The sequence below is a fragment of the Rattus norvegicus genome, chromosome 17, assembly GCF_036323735.1.
Source record: "Rattus norvegicus strain BN/NHsdMcwi chromosome 17, GRCr8, whole genome shotgun sequence".
NCBI lineage: Eukaryota > Metazoa > Chordata > Mammalia > Rodentia > Muridae > Rattus > Rattus norvegicus.
Genome location: NC_086035.1, coordinates 52,121,902 through 52,143,005, shown reverse-complemented (window position 1 = coordinate 52,143,005; position 21,104 = coordinate 52,121,902). Strand labels below are relative to the sequence as shown.

Below are 21,104 nucleotides of genomic sequence, written 5' to 3'. Positions count from 1 at the left end.
CTGCAAAACTTAAATGAAATGGGGCTTATTAGACCCTCAAATAGCAAAGGTCAATGACAACCCTGAGTCAACAAAAGCAAGGTAAACATTTTTAGTGTAGTGAGTCTTACAAGCAAAGTAATGTTCATAATGGCCTCACTTGTATAGTTCTTCAGCACTAGCTAATTAATTGTTAATACTCATGGTGCTCCTAGAGGTGAAGTAAAATAAAGCCTACATTCTTGTTCAATTTCTAAAAGCAGAAAAAGTCAGAGCAAAAGAACCAACACTACCTGGGATCACAGAAACAAAGACCATGGCACTTCAAGCAACTTCCAGACTTGAATCAGCTGAGAGACAAAACTCAAACTAGAGGCTGATTCTACTTGATGAAGGATCTGGCTTACAACTTTGAAAAGAAAAAATTACTAATGACTCTCCCATTCTTCCCCCAAAGGAATGTATGGCTTTCTGCTAGGGTAACCATACAGTGGAGAAAATTAAATAATCAGGCCATTCAGGGACTACTAGAAACTAGCTCTTAATTAGTGCTTGGAAACCCCCAACACTGTTGTAGTCCTCCAGTTAAAGTGGTGGATTTTATGAAGGTCAGATGATCAATGAAGTTATAACCAAAGTCTCAAACACAGGAGATCAGTGGGTTCCTGAATTCCCCACCTTCAAGGTCTTAAAAGGTGCAAGGGTGGTAGTTACCACTACATATCCCTCTACCTCTCCTATTAGTCCTGTGAAGAAGATGGATATATCAGGGAGAATGGCAATTGATTACTGCAAATTTAATAAGTACTGACTCTAAACAGCTGCTAGATATTGAATGATGTTGGTTGTAGGTGATGCAGTAGAGGAGCTCACCATGATGCTAAGCCTTCATTTTCTGAAGGAGCAGAAGGGTTCATTCATCTTGGAAAAGACTTGCCCTCAGCTAGATCAGTCCAACTATTTTTATTCAGTCACTACATAAGGTTAACTGGGGCTGGTAATGGTTTTGAAGGACCAGGAAAAATTCAGACCTCCTTGCAAACAGAGTAGAGTCAAAAATGTAGGTTAGCCAGCTCAGTGACTCTGTTCAAGGAACTTGACTGACCATAGAACTGATGATCACACCAGCCAGTTCAGCAACTCTGTTCACTGACCATAAAAGTTAGATTACAATCTTGAAAACAATCTTGAGAAACAGGAAGCTTCTCCTTGTGATTTTTCACTGGTATTCTCGACATTTTCCAATGACGCCATCCCTACCCCCTTGGGTTGTGGGAACTGAGAGAAATCCAAGGGGCTTCTATAGCAATGTGGATAGACAACACTTATAAACAACAAGAAGAAATTATGTGCAGAAAATAACTGTCTGACCAACTGGTAGCCTAAGATTGGTCTAAGTTTTCTTGTTATGATCAAAAGTTCATTATTTATCACAGGAATGTAGCCCCCAAATAGTCCAGCATGAGCTATGTGATCTTATAAGTATCATATATATTCCAGGGCACTCAACCACCTTCCATCCCAATAAAGATTCTTTTTTTAATACAAACAAACAAAATCACATTTACTTATTTATTTACAAATAGTGAACACCTTTAATGCCAGCACTCAGGAGACAGAGGCAGGGTATCTCTGAATTCAAGGCCTGCTTAGTCTGCAGAATGAGTTCGAGGACAGGCAGGCTACACAGAGAAATCCTGTCTGTAAAACTCAAACCAAACCAAAAACTATTTATTTGTTTGTTTGTCTATTTACTTATTTGTTTGTGTATGGTCATTCTGATTGTGGAAGTCAGAATACAATTTATGGGTATTGGTTCTTTCTTTCCATCATGTGGGTGGGAAGATTGAACTCAGATCCTCTTGGCAGAAAGCACCTTTATTGCTTGAGCCATTTCACTGGCCCAAAAATTAAGATTCTATTATTTCATTTACACAGAAATTTGGAGGGTTTGAGGAGAAACTATAAGTACTGAAGATGTAGGACCCAATCAGCCCTACGTCCGGGAGGTCCCACTTGCAAAAACAGAGACAGAGGGTGATGCAATAAACAAGAGATTTAATGATCCAGTGAACTGGGGTGGCCCTGTAATCAGGACAGAGGCGACCCCGAATGACAAAAGCACACAATTTTTATACACTTGTGGAGGACAGCCTTGACCCTTACATTCATCGATGGTGAGATATTTTTGGCACGCGGATGGGGGACTGCTAAGGGCCCTTCCCTCTTCAATGTTAGCCCTTTCCTTTTCAAGGTTAGCTCATTCACCCAGATGGGGGACTGCTAAGGGTGGTTAGCTCATTTCCTGGAACAGGGTGTTATCCTAAATTCTTTGGACGTATGTTAAAGTCCCAGCCACCTGGTATTTGCCTAAGGCAGTCTTTGTCCTTAAAGTTTGAATCTTAGAAAGACTAGAATCTGATGTCGAAAGAACTCAATTCATAACCTTAGGGTTTTAATTGCATGCAATATATAAGAAATTATTGAGAGCACTTTGCTTATTTAAACAATTTCACATCAGATACACACACAAGCCACACTTCCTGGATCCAGTGGATTATCTTTTATATTTACTGACATATGTATGCACATATCAGTAGTGATTTTTTAAAAAAGACCTTTAATTTGAGACAAAGTAGGGAGGGGACATGGAAAAGGTTGAAAAATGGAGCTGGAATACATATTTTTGTTTTAATTGGATTTTTAATCCAAAACACCAGTGAGAATCAAGCCACCCAAAACAAAGATGAATCAAATTACTAAATAGGATTCATAGCCATCACTTACAGAGTGGCAATAAAGCAATGTTTAAGACCCTTTCCCAGGTAACCAAGTCCCTCATAAGAACCTAAGCACTAAAGTGCCTTTTCACATACTGTACCTCTTTGACGATTCTCACTCCTCTTGGATCCTTGATATTAACAGCTATACTCTAAAATTCAAAATGTGGACATTAGAACGCTTTCATAAATGTTTTCATCATTACTGTAGGTTCAACAACAGAGCCATTCACATCATACAAATACTCATTGTAAAGCAAGCTTAGTTCCATTATGAATAAATACTTAGATCACTTTTATTGACTTAGTTAAAATCAAATGTATCCAATACCAAGAACCATACATAGTACATACTTTTCAGTAGTAATGCTGTGTAATACCAACACAGGAACAATAAATGTACAGTACCAAATTATTTGTTTTTCATAGAATATTTCCACTACAAATTCTCATAATTTCTTGAGTTATTTAGTATAGGAGGAATGGTAATTATTTTATTGCTTGGATGTGATCATGAAACTTGAAATATTAGTTACAGCTCAAAAAGCAGGCCATGATAGCAAATATTTTGTAACTGCCACAGAATTACACAATTAAAGCAAAAACAGGAAATAGTCTTACTTTTTTATTTCGATTAACACTAAGAAAATATGTACTTTCTGTGTTCACAAAAGGAGGTCCCCAAGATCGTGTGTCATCACCAGCTCCTGTAAATGATAATATGAGCTATTAATTGTGTTGAGATCTTTTGGGGCTGCTTCTAGAAACTTGGTGGGAATTCGACAGACTAGGACAAAGTATGCTCAAGGCAGGAATCTGACTTTGGGCCAGGACTCAGAAAATAGGCTGAAATTAAAAACATTTACATTTGAGTTAATGCAAAGCTTAGAGCATGCTCAGCAAAGGCATGCCTGGCAATCCTCTTTTCTTGGTCTTCCTGACTAGCCCCTAGAAAGGTGTGTGCAGGATTTTGTCTATTGCCTTGCTTATTCCTTGACTCTGAACTGATCTTATTATTTTTTCCTGTGCTTAATGTGGTATAAAAATAGACCTGCTTCAACCTCAGAACTGGCTGGACTTATGTTATAATGTCTGTCTTTTTCTTTTTAATCCTCACTTCTTCCCTGGAGAACCTGTTGACTGAGCTGGTTTGGTCAAATGGTGCCTCAACATTGGTCTCCAGTAAGTGAGATACAGTGAAAGACACCACAGGAATTGAAAGTTTATGAAAAGGAAAGAAGATTTGGGCCAGCAGTGAATAAACCTTGTAAAAAGGGACAAGGTAATGGTAAAATGTTTTTTGTGTATGTGTTTAGAGATATGCTAAAAAGTGAAGACAATTCTCATAGATGCTTTAAGTCTTTATACCCTGATTAGAGATAGTTTAGTCCCTAGACTTGAGAGAATCGGTTTGAGAAAAGCAGTCCTCCCTGGCTATCCTGAAATGCTTTGGTGAAAGAGAATGAAAATGAACTTAAGCTGTTTCAGAGCTCTCCTAGGGACAGGAGAAGGTCTAGAGAAGTTCTGCCTCCTCTCTGGCTCCAACTGGAGGAATGCTTAGTCTGATTCTGGGACCCTTAGGTAGAATATCTGGGTCCCTTTAACACACCTAGTTCTCTTTTTTCTCTATTGTCTGTCCTTGGTGCACCAATCTGCCCATGTCTGAAAGTTTATGTCTGTGGTTTTGATTCATTGCTTAAATGTTGTTCTGTTTCATGATCATAATGAAAAAAAATGCTTAAAACTTTATCTGCTGGTCATTCACCCCTTGATTTAGTTTTAATTCATTTCAAAAAAAAAAGCAGTCTCAATTGGCCTTTGGAGCCCTGAACCTGTAGCTAAGTGTCTATTGCAGCTGGAGAAGCCTGCTAGGGGCTGGCTGACTGTCTGTATAAGCCGCTCTTAAAGGGGCTAGCAGCATCTAGGCTTCTATGGTAAGGAAGCTGAAGGCTATCTTTTCTAGAAAAATCTTTGTGATTGTGTTTATTGACTTCACAGGTACAAGGTGCTCCTCTCTTAAAATTTCAGCTAAAAAAAAGTAAGAAAATTGTTTGGTCTAAATATGTAAGATGTGTGTAGCCACTTCATTTTTGTTTCTGACTGGTTTTAAATGTATAAATATGCTCTATATGTCTTGGTTATAGATTACTGGCTTTGAAGTTATTGGGTATGTAACGTTGGTAACAGAAAGTTGGCTTAAAACTGGTAACTTGGTTGAAGTTATTCTAGACGACACATGGCATAAGTGAACCCAGGGAAACAGATCTCTAAAGATACCTCTAAATTGGGTACTATTTTATGTAATTCATATCCTAGAAAACAGACTTATAAAAGATAGGAATTAGGGCAGTATCTCTTTGGTGAGATATTGAAGGCTGCACCATCATGCATTCACATGCAGGAATTGACAGTCAAACTTTATAGCATGAGGGTGATGTACTTTGTGTTGATTTTGGAGAGGCTGGGTTGTTTGTTGGAGTTTGAATTTACTTTCCAAAATTCTGGTTGTGCTCTGGTGTTGAAGGGAAACTTGAAGATTCTGGTTAAATGGCCAGTGTTCCATTGGCTGCAGTTTGCAGTTCAATTACAGACTCAGGATTTTAATTCACATGCAGTTCAAGATTGTTGCAGGGTTTGCGATGGGTTGATGAGGCTATGGAACTTGTAAGAGCATTACTCCAACTGCCATTTTAGGAAATGTATATGAAATTATTAAGGATTTAGAGGATTGTTTTTATACTGTTCCTTTGCATCCTGGTAACTGTGGGAGGTATGCATTTAGTGAGCTTGCTTGTAATTTTGGAGAACCCATGAAGTAATATTATAGGAAAGTTTAGGCTCAAGGAATGGCTAATAGCCCTACATTACATCAAAAATTTGTCGCTGCTTCAATACAAAAAGTTAGGACTTTGAATCTTTCAGTGTATATTATTCATTATATGGTTGGTATTCTATTAGCTGATCCCGCTAAAGGAGTTTTACTACAAGCCTTTGCTCTTATACAATGAGCTTTAAATTTTGGAGTAGTTGTTGCTCCAGAAAAGAAGCAAAGGCAATATCTTTTTCAGTATTTGGAACATCAGTTATATCCTAAACAAGTTGTGGCACAAAAAATTCAAGTAAGAAAAGATAGTTTACTTCAAATTATTTTCAAAAGCTGTTAGGAGATGTTAATTGGCTGAAACTTCACCTTAAGCTTACCACAGGAGAACTTAAGCCTCTGATATTCTTAAGGGAGATGCAAATCCTAATTCCCCTGGACAATTAACTGATGAAGGAAGAATAGTTTTGCAAAAAGTAGAGAAAGCTATTAGTCAACAACAGATACATTATATAGAGAGAGACTATTATCAATTGTTGGTGGTTTGCACCCACAGCAGTTCTTTGGCAAAAGAAAACATTGATACGGATTCATGTCCAAGTAAAGTTTTAATACCCTATTATGAAGCTGTTGCTGTGTTAATACAGAATTGTAGGGTAGAATCACAAAAATATTTTGGGAAAGAACCTGATGAAATATATGTTCATTCTTCCAAACAGCAATTAAATTGGTTGTTGAAAAATACAGATATTTGGCCTATTACATGTACAAACTTTTCAGGCAAAATTGATAATCATTATCCAAAAGACAAGTTGTTAAAACTTGCCTGTATGCATGCTTTTGTATTTCCTGTAAATTTTGCAGGCCAAGGAGAATTCACTTACTGTATTTACAGAAGGCTCATCTAATGGGAAGGCAGCATATGTCATTGGAACACATGTTTATTCCCTTGAGTTTCCCTCTGCTTTAGCACAGATTATTGAATTATGTGCTGTAGTCACTGTTTTTGATATATTGAAAATTTATATACAGACATCCAATATATAGGTGATGGTTTGCAATTGCTTGAAAGATCCTTTTTTAGGTACTTCTAATTCTCAAATTTTGCAATTATTTATACAAATACAACTCAGACTAAGAGAATATACTGTTCCTACCTTTATAGAATATTTAAGAGCTCATACTGGATTGTCTGGACCCATTAATGAGGGCAATGTGACAGCAGACTTGTAATCTCATTCTTTACGTCATCAAAATAATAATAGCTTGAGACAACATTTGGTATTTCTAGGGAATGCGCACATCAAATTGTAAAGACTTGTCCTCAATGCCCTCAATTTCTTCCTATACCACGTAATAGTATTAATACTTAAGAATTTATATCTAATCAATTATAACAAATGGATGTTGCTCATATTTTGATTTTGTAATTTAAAATATGTACATGTGACTACTGATACCTTCTCAGACTTTCTAGTTGCAACTGCTTTAACAGGAAAGGAAACTAAAAATGTAATTACTCATTGACTACATTGCTTTTCTATGCTTGGTGTTCCAAATCAGTTAAAGATAGATAATGGAACTGGCTATTACAGTCAAGCATTTGAGACCTTTTGTCAACAACTTAATATTGGGACAACTTATAATCCTCAAGGACAAGGTATTGTGGAACTTTAAAACACTATCTTCATAAAATAAAAAAGGGGGAGTTATATCCACAAATACCACACAGTTATTTAAATCATGCTCTTTTTACATTTTAAATTTTGTATGCCAAGGAACTCTGCTGAGTGTCTATGGCACCCTACAACTAGGTAAACTTATGCCTAGGTGAAATGGAAGGATCCACTTATTGGCATATGGCATGATCCAAATCCGGTATTAATATGGAGAAAAGGGCATGTTTGTGTTTTTTCTGCGGGATGCTGCAGGAGTATGCTAGCTGCCAGAGTGACTGGTGAGAAATGCTGATGCTGGGACAAAGAATGATGCTGACCATGAGCTTGCTGAGTTCCCTGACAAAGGAGACAGGAAAGGTATTTTGGGCATATGTTCCTGACCCACCTCTGCTTGCCTATATCCCAGACTGGAAAAACTGCCCTGCCTCTAGCCTTTAGACCTCGTGGAACAGAGAACATAGAGACTGGAACCGACCTTCAAACATTTAATCAAAAAGAGAAGTTATAATGACTCTTCTCTTTCCTTTAATGTGACCAGTTATTCTGACTCATTCATTGGCTGGTCTAGAAATCAATCCAATATTAGAAATATCTGGAAATAATTGAATAAATTTGGAAGACTGGTTCTGGACATTTTCAGAGACATTTAAAATTTCACAATTGGCTTGAATGAAGTTATATTTGCAGTGGATAAAATTGGGAAGAATCTGGATTTCTAGCAAAAGTTAGTGCATGTAATAAGGCTCCTAATCTTTTATTAATTGGTAATGTTAAAGTTACTTTTGTTTCTTCCACAGCATTAATGTAAGTTGTTTTGATTGTACACTTTCTAATTTTGTTAATATATTGAAATATGACATATCTGTTATGGTGGTTTATCAACCATCATTTGTTCTATTGCCTGTTAGTATTATAGGACCCTCGTATTCTGAAAAAGGTTTGCAAACACTGGAAGGAGTAAGTCAGGCTTTAAGCAGAAGCAAGAGAATAGTGGGCTTGATTATTGTGGTATACCAGCTCTCATTGAATTAATAGCTAGCACTACTGATTCTGCAATTGCTTTGACTCAAGAAGCTAAGACAGCTATTTTTGATAACCATTTAACAAAAATGTTTACTAATGTTCTGAGTATTCAAGAGTATTTAGATAGGCATTTGGAACAATGGGTTGATGCTCTTTATGATACTATTCAAATTATTGAAGAGGAGGGTCAGAGTTTAGGAGTAAAAACCATGTTGAGTGTCATGCTAAACACCAATAAATTTCTGTTACTTCTAATTTTTACACTGATAGTCACTATAATTAGAAAAGGGTTCAAAGACACGTGCAGGGTATCAGGCATAATTCTAACACTCTCTGAATGTTTTAACTTTGCACAGTGAGATTATGAATTTATATAATGCTGCTCAACTGAGCTTTGATACTGATACTGCTGATAAGATTATTTGTGGCCTGAGGTCAGTATTTCCACCTTGGTCAAGCTTCAAGAATGGCATAGCTAGCTTGATCATGCTAGCCCTTCTTGCCCTGGAAATACTTTTCTTCCTGCCCATTATGATAAAACTTGTCTTTAACAACATCAACATGTTGGTGCCCAAAATACATGGCTTGAGATTGAAAATGGATCCCTAGAAAGAATAATTAATTTAACAGGCTGGCAGCCAAGGATGGGTAAGATTCTTCAAAGAGCCTTACCAACCAAAGACAGAGTAGCATTGCTTTTGATAATGCATATTCCATGATGGGTAAGGAAGGCATTCTTGTCAGAATGACCTAAGACAGGTGCAGTCTTGTATATGAAATTTAAAAGGGGGTAATGTGGAGAGTTTCAAGGGACTCTTTTAGAAACTTGGTGGGAATTTAACAAGTCAGTACAAAGAACTAAGCTTAAGGCAGGAATCTAACTTTGGGCCAGGAATCAGGAAATAGGCTCAGATTAAGAACATTTACATTTGAGTTAATGCAAAGCTCAGAGTGGGCTCAGCAAAGGTATGTGTGGCATTCCTCTTGGTCACCCCGACTAGCACCTAGAAAGGTATTTACAGGACTTTGTTTATTGCTTTGCTTGTTTCTTGACCCAGAACTGATCTTATTATTTTGCCTATGCTTAAAGTGGTATAAAAACAGACTAGAAAGGGATAAACCTGCTTCAGGCTCAAAACTGGCTGGACTCATGTTATAATGTTATCTAATGGTCTTTTTCTTTTTAATTATCACTTCTGCCCTGGAAAACCTGTTGACTGACTGAGCTGGCTTGGTCATAATTGCAAACCGACAGGCTCACTTCTGTGTACACTCCCAGGTGCCTAGAGAAGATAAACTCAATCTTGTGGATCCTCACACTCTTGATGTTTTGTATAGCTCAATAAAACTTACCAGATCTCCACTTTTTAATGCCAACTGCTAAATCATTCGATGATTTCACTTCCACTAACTTGCAGTATTCAAGGTCAAAATAAAGAAAGAAATTAAAGACTTTTTAGAATTGAAAGGAAATGAAGGAACAACATATCCAAACTTACAGAACACAAGGAAAGCAGTGCCAAGAGAAAAACTTATAACTCTGAGTGCCTCCATGAAAAGAAAAATGGAGAGAAGCTTAAGAGGACATCTGAAAGTTTTAGAATAAAAAGAAGAAAATACACCCAAGAGGATTAAATGGCAGGAAATAATGAAACTCGGGGCTGAAATCAACAAAATAGAAACAAAGAACTATACAAAGAATCAACAAAACTAGGAACTGGTTCTTGAGAAAATCAATAAGATAGACAAAGCCTTAGGCAGACTAAACAGAGGGCACAGAAACAGTATCCAAATTAACAAAGTTAGAAATGAAAATGGAGACATAACAACAGAAACTGAAGAAATTAAAAAAAAAATTATCACATCCTACTACAAAAGCCTATACTCAACAAAACTAGAAAATCTGGATGAAATGGACAATTTTCTAGACAGATACCAGGCACCAAAGTTAAATCAGGACCAGACCAAGACCATCTAAACAGTCCCATAATCCATAAAGAAATAGAAGCATTCATTAAAAGTCTCACAACAAAAAATAGCCCAGGAATAGATGGTTTTAGTGCAGAATTCTATAAAACCTTCAAAGAAGACCTAATACCAATACTTCTCAAACTACTCCAAAAAATAGAAACAGAAGAAACACTACCCAATTTGTTCTATGAAGCCTAGGTTATGCTGCTACCTAAACCACACAAACACCCAAGAAAGAAAGAGAACTTCAAACCAATTTCCCTTATGAATACCAATGCAAAAATACCCAATAAAATTCCCACAAAACAAATCCAAGAATACATCAAAACCATCATTCACTATGATCAAGTAGGTTCCATGTTCAAAGTATTAGAGACATTAGGAATTCAAGGTCCACAAATAAACAAAATAAAAGCAATATATACCAAACCAATAGGGAACATAAAACTAAACGGAAAGAAACTTGAAGTAATCCCACTGAAATCAGGAACAAGGCAAGGCTGTCCACTTTCCCCCTACCTATTCAACATAGGACACAAAATTCTAGCCAGAGCAAATAGACACAAAAGGAGATCAAAGGAATACAAATTAGGAAGGAGGAAGTCAAGATATCACTATTTGTGGATGATATGATAATATAAAAAAGCAAGCCCAAAAATTCTACCAGTAACTCCTAGATAGAAAATCATCACCAAAGTATCGATATATTGTTTTCATATAAAATTAACTCTAACTACTTAGTAGCTGTTCTTTACTCAGAAGATAAATGAGTTGAGAAAGAAATTAGGGAAAAGACACCTTTCACAATAGTCACAAAAAAAATCTTACTTTTATTGGATATTTTTTATTTACATTTCAAGTGTGATCCCCTTCCACGGTTTCCTGTCCATAAAGCCCATCCTCCCTCCACCTTCTTGTATGAGGGTATTCCCTTTCCACCCCTTTCCACCTCCCCACCCTGACATTTCCCTACACTGGGGGGGGGGGGGGGTCCAGCCTCGGCAGGACAAGGGTTTCTCCTCCCATTGGTGTCCAACAAGGCCATCCTCTGCTACATGTAAAGCTGGAGCCATGTGTGTGTCCATGTGTACACTTTAGGTGGCAGTTTAGACCCTGGGAGCTCTAGTCAGTTGGTATTGTTCTTATGGGGTTGAAAGCCCCTTCAACGCCTCTTCAACCCCTTCAATTCTTTCTCTAACTCCTCCAATGGCGAGCCCATTCACAGTTTAATGGCTGGCTACAAGCATTCGCCTCTGTATTTGTCATATTCTGGCAGAGTCTCTCAGGAAACAGGTATATCAGGCTCCTGTCAGCATACACTTCTTGGCATCAGCAATATTGTCCAGGTTTGGTGGATGTATGTATATGGGCTGGATCCCCAGGTGAGGCAGTCTCTGATGGCAATGCCTTCAGTCTATACTTCAAACTTTGTTTCCATATCTCCTCCTGCTTCTTTTAAGAAGGACTGAGCAGTGCTGGAGAGATGGCTCAGCGGTTAAGAGCACTGATTGTGCTTCCAGGGGTCCTGAGTTCAATTCCCAGCAACCACATGGTGGCTCAGAGCCATCTGTAATAGAGTCCTCTTCTGGTGTGTCTGAGGAGAGCAGCAGTATACTCATATTAATAAAATAAATCTTAAAAAAAAAAACAAGGACTGAAGCATTCGCACTTTGTCCATCCTTCTTGAGCTTCATGTGGTATGTGGATTGTATCTTGGATAATTTGAGCTTTTGGGCTAATATCCACTTATCATTGAGTGCATACTATGTATGTGTTTTTGCTTTTTTTTTATTAACTTGAGTATTTCTTATATACATTATGAGTGTTATTCCCTTTCCCGGTTTCCAGCCAACATCCCCCTCCCACCTCCCCTTCTTTATGGGTGTTCCCCTCCCAACCTTCCCCCCATTGCCGCCCTCCCCCCAACAGTCTAGTTCACTGGGGGTTCAGTCTTAGCAGGACCCAGGGCTTCCCCTTCCACTGGTGCTCTTACTAGGATATTCATTGCTACCTATGAGGTCAGAGTCCAGGGTCAGTCCATGTATAGTCTTTAGGTAGTGGCTTACTCCCTGGAAGCTCTGGTTGCTTGGCATTGTTGTACATAGGGGGTCTCGAGCCCCTTCAAGCGCTTCCAGTTCTTTCTCTGATTCCTTCAACAGGGGTCCTATTCTCAGTTCAGTGGTTTGCTGCTGGCATACACCTCTGTGTTTGCTGTATTCTGGCTGTGTCTCTCGAGAGAGATCTACATCCGGCTCCTGTCGATCTGCACTTCTTTGCTTCATCCATCTTGTCTAATTGGGTGGCTGTATATGTGTGGGCCACATGTGGGGCGGGCTCTGAATGGGTGTTCCTTCAGTCTCTTTTAATCTTTGCTTCTCTATTCCCTGCCAAGGGTATTCTTGTTCCCCTTTTAAAGAAGGAGTGAAGAATTCACATTTTGATCATCCATCTTGAGTTTCATTTGTTCTAGGCATCTAGGGTGATTCAAGCATTTGGGCTAATAAGCCACTTATCAATGAATGCATACCATGTGTGTTTATCTGTGCTTGGGTTACCTCACTCAGGATGATATTTTCCAGTTCCAACCATTTGCCTACGAATTTCATAGAGTCATTAGATTTGATAGCTGAGTAATATTCCATTGTGTAGATGTACCACATTTTCTGTATCCATTCCTCTGTTGAAGGGCATCTGGGTTCTTTCCAGCGTCTGGCTATTATAAATAAGGCTGCGGTGAACATAGTGGAGCACGTGTCTTTTTTATATGTTGGGGCACCTTGTGGGTATATGCCCAAGAGAGGTATAGCTGGATCCTCAGGCAGTTCAATGTCCAATTTTCTGAGGAACCTCCAGACTGATTTCCAGAATGGTTTTACCAGTCTGCAATTCCACCAACAATGGAGGAGTGTTCCTCTTTCTCCGCATCCTCCCCAGCATCTGCTGTCACCTGAGTTTTTGATCTTAGCCATTCTCACTGGTGTGAGGTGAAATCTCAGAGTTGTTTTGATTTGCATTTCCCTTATGACTAAAGATGTTGAACATTTCTTTAGGTGTTTCTCAGCCATTCGGCATTCCTCAGCTGTGAATTCTTTGTTTAGCTCCGAACCCCATTTTTTAATAGGGTTATTTGTCTCCCTGCGGTCTAACTTCTTGAGTTCTTTGTATATTTTGGATATGAGGCCTCTATCTGTTGTAGGATTGGTAAAGATCTTTTCCCAATCTGTTGGTTGCCGTTTTGTCCTAACCACAGTGTCCTTTGCCTTACAGAAGCTTTGCAGTTTTATGAGATCCCATTTGTCGATTCTTGATCTTAGAGCATAAGCCATTGGTGTTTTGTTCAGGAAATTTTTTCCAGTGCCCATGTGTTCCAGATGCTTCCCTAGTTTTTTTTTTTTTTTTTTTATTAACTTGAGTATTTCTTATATACATTTCGAATGTTATTCCCTTTCCCGGTTTCCGGGCAAACATCCCCCTTCCCCCTCCCCTTCCTTATGGGTGTTCCCCTCCAAACCCTCCCCCCATTGCCGCCCTCCCCCCATAGACTAGTTCACTGGGGGTTCAGTCTTAGCAGGACCCAGGGCTTCCCCTTCCACTGGTGCTCTTACTAGGATATTCATTGCTACATATGGGGTCAGAGTCCAGGGTCAGTCGATGTATACTCTTTAGGTAGTGGCTTAGTCCCTGGAAGCTCTGGTTGCTTGGCATTGTTGTACTTTTGGGGTCTCGAGCCCCTTCAAGCTCTTCCAGTTCTTTCTCTGATTCCTTCAACAGGGGACCTATTCTCAGTTCAGTGGTTTGCTGCTGGCATTCGCCTCTGTATTTGCTGTATTCCGGCTGTGTCTCTCAGGAGCGATCTACATCCGGCTCCTGTCGGTCTGCACTTCTTTGCTTCATCCATCTTGTCTAATTGGGTGGCTGTATATGTATGGGCCACATGTGGGGCAGGCTCTGAATGGGTGTTCCTTCAGTCTCTGTTTTAATCTTTGCCTCTCCCTTCCCTGCCAAGGGTATTCTTTTTCCTCATTTAAAGAAGGAGTGAAGCATTCACATTTTGATCATCCGTCTTGAGTTTCGTTTGTTCTAGGGATCTAGGGTAATTCAAGCATTTGGGCTAATAGCCACTTATCAATGAGTGCATACCATGTATGTCTTTCTGTGATTGGGTTAGCTCACTCAGGATGATATTTTCCAGTTCCAACCATTTGCCTACGAATTTCATAAACTCTTTGTTTTTGATAGCTGAGTAATATTCCATTGTGTAGATGTACCACATTTTCTGTATCCATTCCTCTGTTGAAGGGCATCTGGGTTCTTTCCATTTTCTGGCTATTATAAATAAGGCTGCGATGAACATAGTGGAGCATGTGTCTCTTTTATATGTTGAGGCATCTTTTGGGTATATGCCCAAGAGAGGTATAGCTGGATCCTCAGGCAGTTCAATGTCCAATTTTCTGAGGAACCTCCAGACTGATTTCCAGAATGTTTTACCAGTCTGCAATCCCACCAACAATGAAGGAGTGTTCCTCTTTCTCCACATCCTCGCCAGCATCTGCTGTCACCTGAGTTTTTGATCTTAGCCATTCTCACTGGTGTGAGGTGAAATCTCAGGGTTGTTTTGATTTGCATTTCCCTTATGACTAAAGATGTTGAACATTTCTTTAGGTGTTTCTCAGCCATTCGGCATTCCTCAGCTGTGAATTCTTTGTTTAGCTCCGAACCCCATTTTTTAATAGGGTTATTTGTCTCCCTGTGGTCTAACTTCTTGAGTTCTTTGTATATTTTGGATATAAGGCCTCTATCTGTTGTAGGATTGGTAAAGATCTTTTCCCAATCTGTTGGTTGCCGTTTTGTCCTAACCACAGTGTCCTTTGCCTTACATAAGCTTTGCAGTTTTATGAGATCCCATTTGTCGATTCTTGATCTTAGAGCATAAGCCATTGGTGTTTTGTTCAGGAAATTTTTTCGAGTGCCTATGTGTTCCAGATGCTTCCCTAGTTTTTCTTCTATTAGTTTGAGTGTGTCTGGTTTGATGTGGAGGTCCTTGATCCACTTGGACTTAAGCTTTGTACAGGGTGATAAGCATGGATCGATCTGCATTCTTCTACATGTTGCCCTCAAGTTGAACCAGCACCATTTGCTGAAAATGCTATCTTTTTTCCATTGGATGGTTTTGGCTCCTTTGTCAAAAATCAAGTGACCATAGGTGTGTGGGTTCATTTCTGGGTCTTCAATTCTATTCCATTGCTCTATCTGTCTGTCTCTGTACCAATACCATGCAGTTTTTATCACTATTGCTCTGTAATACTGCTTGAGTTCAGGGATAGTGATTCCCCCTGAAGTCCTTTTATTGTTGAGGATAGCTTTAGCTATCCTGGGTTTTTTGTTATTCCAGATGAATTTTCAAATTGTTCTGTCTAACTCTTTGAAGAATTGGATTGGTATTTTGATGGGGATTGCATTGAATCTGTAGATTGCTTTTGGTAAAATGGCCATTTTTACTATATTAATCCTGCCAATCCATGAGCATGGGAGATCTTTCCATCTTCTGAGGTCTTCTTCAATTTCTTTCCTCAGTGTCTTGAAGTTCTTATTGTACAGATCTTTTACTTGCTTGGTTAAAGTCACACCGAGGTACTTTATATTATTTGGGTCTATTATGAAGGGTGTCGTTTCCCTAATTTCTTTCTCGGCTTGTTTCTCTTTTGTATAGAGGAAGGCAACTGATTTATTTGAGTTAATTTTATACCCAGCCACTTTGCTGAAGTTGTTTATCAGCTTTAGTAGTTCTCTGGTGGAACTTTTGGGATCACTTAAATATACTATCATGTCATCTGCAAATAGTGATATTTTGACCTCTTCTTTTCCGATCTGTATCCCCTTGATCTCCTTTTGTTGTCTGATTGCTCTGGCTAGAAATTCAAGAACTATATTGAATAAGTAGGGAGAGAGTGGGCAGCCTTGTCTAGTCCCTGATTTTAGTGGGATTGCTTCAAGTTTCTCTCCATTTAGTTTAATGTTAGCAAGTGGTTTGCTGTATATGGCTTTTACTATGTTTAGGTATGGGCTTTGAATTCCTATTCTTTCCAGGACTTTTATCATGAAGGGGTGTTGAATTTTGTCAAATGCTTTCTCAGCATCTAATGAAATGATCATGTGGTTCTGTTCTTTCAGTTTGTTTATATAATGGATCACGTTGATGGTTTTCCGTATATTAAACCATCCCGGCATGCCTGGGATGAAGCCTACTTGATCATGGTGGATGATTGTTTTGATGTGCTCTTGAATTCGGTTTGCCAGAATTTTATTGAGTATTTTTTGCGTCGATATTCATAAGGGAAATTGGTCTGAAGTTCTCTTTCTTTGTTGTGTCTTTGTGTGATTTAGGTATAAGAGTAATTGTGGCTTCGTAGAAGGAATTCGGTAGGGCTCCATCTGTTTCAATTTTGTGGAATAGTTTGGATAATATTGGTATGAGGTCTTCTATGAAGGTTTGATAGAATTCTGCACTAAACCCGTCTGGACCTGGGCTCTTTTTGGGTGGGAGACCTTTAATGACTGCTTCTATTTCCTTAGGAGTTATGGGGTTGTTTAACTGTTTTATCTGTTCCTGATTTAACTTCGGTACCTGGTATCTGTCTTGGAAATTGTCCATTTCCTGAACATTTTCAACTTTTGTTGAATATAGGCTTTTATAGTAAGATCTGATGATTTCTTTAAATTCCTCTGAATCTGTAGTTATGTCTCCCTTTTCATTTCTGATTTTGTTAATTTGGATACACTCTCTGTGTCCTCTCGTTAGTCTGGCTATGGGTTTATCTATCTTGTTGATTTTCTCAAAGAACCAACTTTTGGTTCTGTTGATTCTTTCTAAGGTCCTTTTTGTTTCTACTTGGTTGATTTCAGCTCTGAGTTTGATTATTTCCTGCCTTCTACTTCTCCTGGGTGTATTTGCTTCTTTTTGTTCTAGAGCTTTTAGGTGTGCTGTCAAGCTGCTGACATATGCTCTTTCCTGTTTCTTTCTGCAGGCACTCAGCACTATGAGTTTTCCTCTTAGCACAGCTTTCATTGTGTCCCATAAGTTTGGGTATGTTGTACCTTCATTTTCATTAAATTCTAAAAAGTTTTTAATTTCTTTCTTTATTTCTTTCTTGACCAGGTTATCATTGAGTAGAGCATTGTTCAATTTCCACGTATATGTGGGCATTCTTCCCTTATTGTTATTGAAGACCAGTTTTAGGCCATGGTGGTCCGATAGCACGCATGGGATTATTTCTATCTTTCTGTACCTGTTGAGGCCGGTTTTTTGACCAATTATATGGTCAATTTTGGAGAAAGTACCATGAGGAGCTGAGAAGAAGGTATATCCTTTTGCTTTAGGGTAGAATGTTCTATAAATATCTGTTAAGACCATTTGGCTCATGACTTCTCTTAGTCTATCTACGTCTCTGTTTAATTTCTGTTTCCATGATCTGTCCATTGATGAGAGTGGGGTGTTGAAGTCTCCTACTATTATTGTGTGAGGTGCAATGTGTGTTTTGAGCTTTAGTAAGGTTTCTTTTACGTATGTAGGTGCCCTTGTATTTGGGGCATAGATATTTAGGATTGAGAGTTCATCTTGGTGGATTTTTCCTTTGATGAATATGAAGTGTCCTTCCTTATCTTTTTCGATGACTTTTAGTTGGAAATTGATTTTATTTGATATTAGAATGGCTACTCCAGCTTGCTTCTTCTGACCATTTGCTTGGAAAGTTGTTTTCCAGCCTTTCACTCTGAGGTAGTGTCTGTCTTTGTCTCTGAGGTGTGTTTCCTGTAGGCAGCAGAATGCAGGGTGCTCGTTGCGTATCCAGTTTGTTAATCTATGTCTTTTTATTGGGGAGTTGAGGCCATTGATGTTGAGAGATATTAAGGAATAGTGATTATTGCTTTCTGTTATATTCATATTTGGATGTGAGGTTATGTTTGTGTGCTTTTCTTCTCTTTGTTTTGTTGCCAAGACGATTAGTTTCTTGCTTCTTCTAGGGTATAGCTTGCCTCCTTATGTTGGGCTTTACCATTTATTATCCTTTGTAGTGCTGGATTTGTAGAAAGATATTGTGTAAATTTGGTTTTGTCATGGAATATCTTGGTTTCTCCATCTATGTTAATTGAGAGTTTTGCAGGATACAGTAACCTGGGCTGGCATTTGTGTTCTCTTAGGGTCTGTATGACATCTGTCCAGAATCTTCTGGCTTTTATAGTTTCTGGCGAAAAGTCTGGTGTGATTCTGATAGGTCTGCCTTTATATGTTACTTGACATTTTTCCCTTACTGCTTTTAATATTCTTTCTTTATTTTGTGCGTCTTGTGTTTTGACTAATATGTGACAGGAGGTGTTTCTTTTCTGGTCCAATCTATTTGGAGTTCTGTAGGCTTCTTGTATGCCTATGGGTATCTCTTTATTTAGGTTAGGGAAGTTTTCTTCTATGATTTTGTTGAAGATATTTACTGGTCCTTTGACCTGGGAGTCTTCACTCTCTTCTATACCTATTATCCTTAGGTTTGTTCTCCTCATTGAGTCCTGGATTTCCTGTATGTTTTGGACCAGTAGCTTTTTCTGCTTTATATTATCTTTGACAGTTGAGTCAATGATTTCTATGGAATCTTCTGCTCCTGAGATTCTCTCTTCCATCTCTTGTATTCTGTTGGTGAAGCTTGTATCTACAGCTCCTTGTCTCTTCTTTTGGTTTTCTATATCCAGGGTTGTTTCCATGTGTTCTTTCTTGATTGCTTCTATTTCCATTTTTAATTCCTTCAACTGTTTCATTGTGTTTTCCTGGAATTCTTTCAGGGATTTTTGTGACTCCACTCTATGGGCTTCTACTTGTTTATTTATGAATTCCTGGAATTCTTTCAGGGATTTTTGTGACTCCTCTCTATGGGCTTCTACTTGTTTATTTATGATTTCCTGGAATTCTTTCAGGGATTTTTGCGATTCCTCTCTGTAGGCTTCTACTTGTTCTCTAAGGGAGTTCTTCACATCTTTCTTGAAGTCCTCCAGCATCATGATCAAATATGATTTTGAAACTAGATCTTGCTTTTCTGGTGTGTTTGGATATTCCGTGTTTGCTTTGGTGGGAGAATTTGGCTCCAATGATGCCATGTAGTCTTGGTTTCTGTTGCTTGGGTTCCTGCGCTTGCCTCTCGCCATCAGATTATCTCTAGTGTTACTTTGTTCTGCTATTTCTGACAGTGGCTAGACTGTCCTATAAGCCTGTGTGTCAGGAGTGCTGTAGACCTGTTTTCCTGTTTTCTTTCAGCCAGTTATGGGGACAGAGTGTTTTGTTTTCGGGCGTGTAGTTTTTCCTATCTACAGGCCTTCAGCTGTTCCTGTGGGCCTGTGTCTGGTGTTCACCAGGCAGGTCACTTGCAACAGAAAAGTTGGTCTTACCTGTGGTCCTGAAGCTCAAGTTTGCTTGTGGGGTGCTGCCTACGAGCTCTCCACGGCGGCAGCAACCAGGAAGATCTGCGCCGCCCTTTCCAGGAGCCTCCGTGCACCAGGGTTCTAGATGGCGTTTGGTGTTTTCCTCTGGCGTCAGAGATGTGTGCAGAGTGCAGTCTCTTCTGGTTTCCCAGGCGTGTCTGCTTCTCTGAAGGTTTAGCTCTCCCTCCCACGGGATTTGGTGCAGAGAACTGTTTATCCGGTAGATCCCTTCAGGTTCCAGCGGTGTCTCAGGCGCAGGGGTCCTGCCGTTCCTGGGCCCTCCTCTATGGGAACCCAGAGGCCGTATACAGTTTCCTCTTGGGCCAGGGATGTGGGCAGGGGTGGGCAGTGTTGGTGGTCTCTTCCACTCTGTAGCCTCAGGAGTGCCCACCTGACCAGGTGGTGAGGTCTCTCTCCCACGGGGTTTGGGAGCAGAGAGCTGCTGCGGGCCGGGATCCGCGGGTTTGGGACTCCCGGTAAACACAGGAAGTGCCCAGTCCTAGAGGCATTTTGCCTCTGTCCATGTATGTGTTTTTTGTGATTGTCTTATCTCATTCAGGATGAGATTTTTCTAGTTGCATCCATTTGCCTATGAATTTCAAGAAGTCATTGTTTTTAATAGTTGAGTAGTATTCCATTGTATAAATATGCCACATTTTTTTATCCATTCCTCTTTTGAAGGACATCTGGGTCCTTTCCAGCTTCTGGTTATTATAAATAAGGCTGCTATGAACATAGTGGAGCACGTGTCCTTGTTATGTGTTGGAGCATCTTTTGCGTATATGCCCAGGAGTGGTAAAGCTGGGTCCTCGGGTAGTACTATATCCAATTTTGTAAGGAATCTCCACACTGATTCCCAGAGTAGTTGTACCAGCTTACAATCCCACCAACAATGGAGGAGTTTTCCTATTTCTCCACATCCTTGCCAGCATTTGTTGTCACCTGAGTTTTTGATCTTAGACATTCTGACCGGTGTGAGGTGGAATCTTGGGGTTCTTCTGATTTTCCCTGATGACTAGGGATGTTCTTTAGGAACTTCTCAGCCACTCAATATTTCTCATCTGAGAATCATTGTTTATCCCTGTACCCCATTTTTAATAGGGTTATTTGATTCTCTGTGGTCTAACTTCTTGAGTTATTTGTATATTTTGGATATTAGCCTTCTATCTTATATAGGATTGCTAAAGATCATTTCCTAATTTGTTGGTTGCCATTTTGTCCTAATGAGAGTGTGCTTTGCCACAGAACCTTTGTAATTTTATGAGGTCTCCTTTGTTGATTTTTGATTTTAGAGCATAAGCTATTGGTGTTCAGTTCAGGAAATTTTCCCCTATGCCCATGTCTCTGAGACTCTTGCAGACTTTCTCTTCTATTAGTTTTAGTGTACTTAAT

At 39.2% G+C, this 21,104-nt stretch overlaps 1 protein-coding gene across 11 annotated transcripts in view; it reads right to left on the bottom strand.

Moving 5' to 3' along the window:
- The window catches only part of Sugct (succinylCoA:glutarate-CoA transferase), an 857,841-nt gene that overhangs the window by 786,847 nt on the left and 49,890 nt on the right, over positions 1–21,104 (bottom strand). For 5 of the 11 annotated variants that reach the window (XM_039095899.2, XM_039095902.2, XM_039095901.2 and 2 more), the window contains 2 exons: positions 3,381–3,466; positions 2,861–2,911 (listed from right to left, as the gene is read on the bottom strand). The exons of 4 other annotated variants lie outside the window; for them this stretch is intronic. In XM_039095899.2, coding sequence (XP_038951827.1) covers positions 2,861–2,911; positions 3,381–3,466 — 137 coding nt within the window. The remainder of the gene's footprint in view (positions 1–2,860; positions 2,912–3,380; positions 3,467–21,104) is intronic. 2 more of the 11 variants (XM_039095898.2, XM_063276618.1) reach the window with 2 other exon arrangements.